Source organism: Atta cephalotes (assembly GCF_000143395.1).
Source record: "Atta cephalotes unplaced genomic scaffold scaffold00062, whole genome shotgun sequence".
NCBI lineage: Eukaryota > Metazoa > Arthropoda > Insecta > Hymenoptera > Formicidae > Atta > Atta cephalotes.
The window spans coordinates 1,200,857-1,208,544 of NW_012130126.1; the positions used below are offsets into that span (position 1 = coordinate 1,200,857).

General features: G+C 34.4%; 1 protein-coding gene across 1 annotated transcript in view; it reads left to right on the plus strand.

Annotated features, from left to right (window-relative positions):
- Positions 1-4,160: 4,160 nt before the first annotated feature.
- Positions 4,161-7,688, plus strand: part of LOC105623686 (thyroid receptor-interacting protein 11) — a 24,250-nt gene continuing 20,722 nt past the window's right edge. Inside the window, exons 1-3 of the mRNA XM_012205067.1 lie at positions 4,161-4,263; positions 5,238-5,317; positions 6,898-6,972. Coding sequence (XP_012060457.1) covers positions 4,161-4,263; positions 5,238-5,317; positions 6,898-6,972 — 258 coding nt within the window. The remainder of the gene's footprint in view (positions 4,264-5,237; positions 5,318-6,897; positions 6,973-7,688) is intronic.

Consider the following 7,688-nt stretch of genomic DNA (forward strand, 5'->3'; position numbering starts at 1 on the left):
GTACATCGATACAAAGAATAATACAATATCATATATATTATTTTCTTATATATTATTACTTTCTCTCTCTCTCTCTCTCTGTGTCTCTTTCTCTATCTATCTATCAATCTATATGTCTCTCTCTCGATAGGTCTAAGCAAACCTCGAGGAGTCTCCGTTCTCGTCCCCCCCCCCCCGTGTGGGCGAATCACAACGCGCGCCTTCACCCCCGTCGTCGCCAATATTACGTCGCCGATGTCGGCCTCATGGTCGTTCGGTCGACGGGGAGACGCCTGAAGGGAGAGAGTAACTTGGCAACATCCTCGCGCAGAAGCTCGAAGACGATGACGTTTGTTCTCATCCGACGGGATGCGACGCGAGTACTCTCTACTTGTACTCGACTACTCGCGCACTCGGGGTCGCGCGAATGCCGTGGTGCCGTGGTATCGGGGCGGCAGACGGACGGATGGATCGATTCATCGAATCGCGTGCGCCTCGTCTCGGTCGTCTCGTCATCGCTTCCCCTTGCGAGAAGCCAAGATCCTTGCGAGGGAATCGTCTACCTACAACATCGGCGTCTCCGCTTCCACTTTCTCTCTACGCCACAACTCCGAGATTACCCCACCTCCGTTCTTCCAGTTCCTATTACTTCACACATCTCACATTCGAAAGGGAGAAAGCGCGTGAGAAAGACAGCCGTTCTCGCGACTGTCGACGCCGCCACCATCACTCAGGGGGATAATTACCTTTTTTGTCGCGTCGCGCGTTCAAGGCATACACTGGTCACTGTATTTAAGGCACGATTCACTACTGCTGTCCCAATCCTCGGGGCCCGCTAAACTAGCCGCGATAATCCGGAAGCCGCGAGCGCGAGTCACACACGGGGTGTACCGAGGGTGGCCGGGCACTGAACGGCCAGATGGCGCTCCCGTCCGCGCGCCACCCCTATCTCTATCATCGAAACCACCACCGACTCCTACTACCACGGACTTCCTCTCACCCCCTCACCTCAGGATTTCCTCGCCATCGCGTTTCTTGGAGAGGAGGGAAGTGCTCGACATCGTTCCCGATTCTGTCCCATGGGCGCCGACAGAAATTTTCGTCGGATAAACCACGTGCGCAATTTTTTCAAAGATATACCACTATAATTGATTAAGACTCGAGGCTTTTCTTTGCTGTTGCGCCTTCAAAGGAGTTTTGTGAAAAAAATTCGCGTTTAATATAAAATGCCAATAACCAGTATTTATCGAGTGAAGAATAATGATTTCGAGGTTTCGTGTTGTTGACCTCGCGCTATTTAAAATCGCGAATTTCGTCACATCGAAATGTGTCAGCATAGTTGACGTAAATGTAAAACTATTGAAAATAAAAAAGAGCTTTACGTTAAAAGGACATTAAAGCGCGACATTATTGCTCAGCAAATGCCAGAAGCGGACTTTACGCGGTGCGAAATGATGTTTATCTGCATTTTAGTAAATTGCAGAATAGGAGTAACGTGATCTAAAGTTTACGCGAATCTAAAGTTAAACTCTTATCGACGTTTCTATTTATAGTATTTTGCATTTCGTTATCCTTTTAGATTTGCGGAGTCGTTTGGAGGAATATCATTTAATAAATCAATAGCTGCAAGAATAAGCTATTATTTAATACAGCCGCCGTAATTTCTATCGCTGTATCTAGAGAATAGCGTGAAAGGCACGCGCCATCACATTTGTACCACACACGGCCAGTCGCGGCCAATCGCAAATTATTTTTCGAGCTTTCTTCCTTTGTGTACCTTTATACACACATTATTGATTACCCAGAATGTTTTCTGCGCTGCAGTGATATGCAAAATTTTTTCGCGAGACTAATAACCTTTACCTAGTGAGAAAAATAAAAGACGCATGAACAAATATCTTACAGTTTATATATTCATATATACTGTAGAGTCTAACGGAAACAAAAATCAGAGCGAAAGTCGAATATAAAGGGAGAGTGCCAGAAGGGTAAACGAAGCTTACAAGAAGCAAAAATTGAAACAATGAAATGTAAAAGAGGTGTTTCCTTTACATTTCGTTGTCTCAATTTTTGCCTCCTAAAAGCTTCGTTTACATTTCTACCTCCCCTTACATTCGACTTACACTCCAATTATTATTATTGCCAAAGTAAACTTTGCTTCGTAGATATTTGTATTTTTTATATTCCCTCATATAGAACACATCATAAGATGAAATACAAGTCATTTTAGGAAAAATCATAATGTAATTCGATACATTTTTAATTTTATGATGACTTTATGATGAATTCTAAACATGATAATAAAACTCGAGTGATCATTGTGACTTTTCCTAATGACTTCTATTTGATGTCATTTTAATTTTATTATATAATTTTATATCATATGTATGTATACTTATGTATCTAAATGTAATCCTATATGTTACATAATAAACATTTATGTTTGATTAGTATAATTTATGTTATATCTTCTATATGCATGTTATATTTTTATTTATACAACATATTTGCTTATTTTGGCGCAGACATCTCGAATGATAATGGAAACAAAACCGTGCTTCGTGAAGTTCTCTCCGTGTTTCCTAAATGCGATTTGCATATGTTTCATCAAGCGATTCTCCAATTTTCGTATATGTAATGAAGGAAATGTAACGACAGAAATAACATTGGTTTCCATACGGGGCAAGTATATTTTCAGTAAAAATAAATTAGCAATACGCGGACGTCGCACTCGTGGCAAAAATCGATAATTTATGATAACATTTCCGAAATTATAGTCATTCGTACGCTATAAATTAACATATAAAATTAGTTTCCTCTCACAAATGATATAGTTCCAAGATATAATAATCTCGCAATCATAATCGCAATCATAATTATAATAAATGCAATATTGGAATAAATGGAATATAAGAGCAAGTAGAAAACAGCGCGCTTTTATATATTTAGCACTTTATTAAAAACCTTCAGTAAAATAAAAATATAATATAAAATAAAATAGGAAAATATAAAAAAACTTCACGCATATATCATCGATAATCTTATATATCTTTATACAACATTTTATTTTTAAAAAAATTTTCTTTATATACAATGTAGATACAATATAAACTTTAAGTTTTTTTTATCATCAAAATTCTGAATTATTCGAATTCACTAAAAAATTCGTTATCAAAATTTATAATATAAAATAATGTTGCAGCAATATATCTGCAATATTTCTTTGAATATTGCAGGAATATCACAGAATATTACATCAATATTTTATTTTAGCGGACAATATTATTACAATATTGTAATCTTTCAAGATAATATTGCTGCAACGTTGCTGTAAGGATATACACACTCAATACACATTTCGTAAGGATATACACACTCAATAAGAAGATTTAAAACATTTTTTTTCGACAAGTTTTGGAACGCACCAACAATTATAAATGTTAGGATTTTTTGGAAGATAAGTATTTCAATTCTCTTTTGTTATTTTATTTGTATAAGAATAAACATCACTTGTTTTAATAATTTTGACGATTTTTTTATGATCTCTAGAAGTTTCTGCAGTTTTCAAAATCACTAATTTTTATTAATTTTTATTAATTTTTATTTGTTAAAATTTAAGTCGCATACTATATACATTATTAATTAAACTTAATACTTAAATTTGAAAATTTTGTTTAATTAAATGAAATATATGATTAAAATTTGATCGAACATGTATGTATAGGCAACCTCGACAGTTGGTACAATCACTCACTGTATAGTTCCGCGAACAATTGGCTGGAGTTTTATGGCTCTTGCACACTGTGATTGAACACGGAAACGTTTGCCGCGCGGCAAAATGCGACACGATAACCAATGAACATGTTAGAAAGTATAAGCTTATTAGCTACTATGTCACATTTTGCCTCGCGGCGAGCGTTTTCGCATCCAGTGTGCAGAAGCCATTAGAAGTATGTGTTCTAATCTAAGGCTCGAGTGCGTTCCAAAACTCATCGAGAAGAAAGAGTTTCAACCTGTCTGCTGTCAAGTGTATACGTGTTAGCATGTTTTGTAATTCGCATAGACATAACGAATTCGAGTTTTCCACCATTGCGATGTGTCATACGCACGACGATCGTTCCCAGTGATAAATGCCAGTGTACTTATCGAATAACACAAGCGACATTCATCGTTAACGAAAAATGGCGTGGTTCGGTGACAGTTTATCCAGTATCTCCAGTTTAAAAGGACACATCACGAATCTCACGAGGGAGGTTTTATCTGATGGTATCGTTGACGAAATAGGTACGTATTAATGTTTCGAAATTCTAATGCGACTCCAGATCTTGATATTTTCGTAATCTTGGTATTTTCGATAGTTTTTCCAGTAAAAGGGTTAGGTTACGGCTGTCAAATGACGATTCTATTGTATTTCTTATCGACTGAGAAATTGTTACCACTTGAGTGTTCACTAATCACGTGGCTGGTCTATTTTTGCTTGTAATCTTTTTTAACGACTGTAATCAAAACAGTATATTTGATCAGTATAAATTATATAATATAAAAGATCATATATTTTTTTATATATAATATTCTATTAAAGTATAAATCTGTTAATAGGTATAACGCAATTAAAACTTTGATCGAGAATTTACGCATTTTAAAAATGAATATTACAATATATTTATAATAATTACGAACAATAATTAATATTACATCGAATATGATTTAAAAACATTATTACCACTAATTTTCATTATCTTTTAAATTTGTTGTATTTTTTCTTTTTTTGTTACAAATTAATTCTACATGTACATTATTATATCAATTTCTGTGATTGTTGATGATTGTCAATTAAAACTTTAATTTAGAATTCATTCATTTTCAAAATGAATATTACATTGAATATATGAATGGATTTGAAAACAATTAATATTAATTTTTATTATTGTTTTAGATTAATTGTTTTATTTCTTTTTTTTTAATTATCTTTGTAAATCAGTTTTACTTATTATTGTTAATAATTTTGCAATTATTCGTAATTGTTTATCGACATATTCTCTTTGGATTTCTGTGGGAAAATACATATTAGGAAATTAATTAAAAATTGCCGTAATAATTCACGTCATAACTTTTGTCATAATTTTTTTCTAATTATTTATCAAATATAAATTAGTAATATTAGTAATATAAGTTCAGTAACAGTGATTAATACGATTTACAAAATATCACGAAGCGTAATAAATGATTCTAATTTATTGATGATTATTTACTTCCAGACGAACGATCAAAGGAGTTGAAGGAGGCGAACGAAAAATGCATCCAACTGCAGGATCTGCTTACCACGAAAGATGCAGAGGTGAATACATTTGTATCACATATATTAATTTATATTATATAAATTAATATTTATAATCATTAATTTCTTGGAATTTTCACGTTTCTTGGTAAAAGTAATAAATTTTTTTTATAATCACAACATTTCAAATATAAATTTGTAATCGTGAAAAAGGACTATCAGGTGATTAATCTATAATTCGATATGTACATGACTTTCTTTTAAATCATTCTAACCTTCGTGATTGTATTTTCCATATAGATTGAAAAAAAAAAAAGGTCACACTTAATATACGCACAGATGTCTGCCAGTTCAGATAAGAGAAAAGAGCTACGTTATGATTAGAAATTATTTTAACAGATGTCGCGTTCCCCAATAATCGCGAACGAGTGTAGAGCAAACATCGCATTCGGCCTTATCCGTTAGAACGATATTACGATCAGGGATCTTTTAGATCGGTCAAAGATGATAGACCGAGGCGGTGGGAAGTATGTATTAGGTATCCCGGAAAGTAGAGAAAGGAAAGCCTGATTTCAAGCTTGTCGAAGATATTTCCTGGATTGTGAAAGAACGTATGATTGTGAGGCACTTTATGTACATACCTACTTACCTACCTACCTACCTACGATTTGATGCTTTTTCTATCTCGCGGCAAATGGGGAGTTCAAGTCTTGCTGAGGAACCCCGCAGAAAGAGGGGAGTTTTGGCGGTACCCAAGGGTCATGTGAGATAACGCATCGAGGATCGTGGGAGGTGGGGGACCGTTATCGTAATGCAAACGTAAGATAAGAGCAGCAAATGTAAACGCGTATCGTACGTCCTGTATCCACGGGGCACCACCGGACTTCCTTCTGACTGTGCTTCCTAATATTTAAGTCGAGGATCCGGGCGCGATCGCTTTATAAACAATTCGGATCAGCTTGTGGTGAGATTTTTTTCGAATTTCACTGAAAGAATCTCGAGTGCCAAAGTCGAACGTTAAAAGCTTCGGCTGTCGCCTGATAACAATTTGTAAAAATCAACATAATACCGTTATAATTTCGTTAAATTTTGAATTTATAAATTTATTTCCGATCCCCGCCGTTTTAAGCAATTTGCTCTTGCTTGTCGAGGAACTTGTTTGCTTATCAACTAATAGCGTGAAAATTTAAAAAATTAAATTTCTTAAATGATCTGTCAACAGTAAAAATAATAATAAATATTAATGCTTAGTATAATTTTAATTTTTTTACCACGAATTTTTTAATTTTTTATCCCGCTTTTTAAGCTTTTAAGCTTTTTGTCCTCGCTTGTCAATGAATTTGCTTACTTATCATCTATGGCAATATCAAAATTTAAAAAATTCTCTTAATGATTTAGCAACAGTAAAGTCTATACATATAGTAATAAATATTAATGCTTGTTATATATTTTTAATATTATGAGATATACATGTACATAAGAAAGAAACGAAGAAGCATTGGCATATATATTAATATGCAATAGTTATGCAACAGTTATGACCTTCAATTATTACCTTCGTATAATTTCTTTTTTTACAAAAGTATATATTGAAGTATATTGTATATATTACTTACATAAGAATTATATATCGTATACAGATTTCTCTTCTGCGTCGACAGAACTGCGAGCTCCAGAGAGCCGTTATCGAGATAAACGCAAAGTCCAAGGAATCGGTAAGTTGATTCTATATTAAATAACTCCAATAATTGCCGCGAGAGTTGTTAACAGTCAAGAAAAAAAAAATGTAAAAATGCTTTGCTATTTGCATTAGGTGTAACTTTTTATGATATTTTGAGAGGCAATAAAAATTGACATAATTATTTCTGTAATTAATTTGTCATAATTAATTATTGATTAAAAGATATGACATTGCACACATATGTAATCGACGAGAATGACTGAAAAAATGCTGTTCTTTTTTCTTCGTTTCACATTTTTTTTTTTCAAACGAACGCAATGTAAAGTTTTTCGCGAACGTTCGACGTGTTAGTTATCACCTTTTCAAATGTAAGAACCATTCGCGATTACGCGACCTATAAACCGTGCAAAGAGCATCGTCCACCTTCTCTCCTTGTTAACAGTTGAGACTCCCGGGGCTTCCACATCATCGTGATAATTCATTGTTGTTACATCATTGTAATAATAGAGCGATTCATTGTCTTACTTGCTGCTGCCATTAAGTTGTAAATACGATAATATATGTGCATGCATGTCGCATATTTGTACATGTGTGCGTGCGAAGTAAATGCGCTTGCGATAACGACCAACTAGCCGTTTGGCATTATTTAGCAGATACCGATAATAATTGTTAATAGCGGAAAGACTATTTTTTCCTTATCAACGCCTAGATAAGAGGCTTTTGTTACGTCGACGTAGAACATTGTAATAT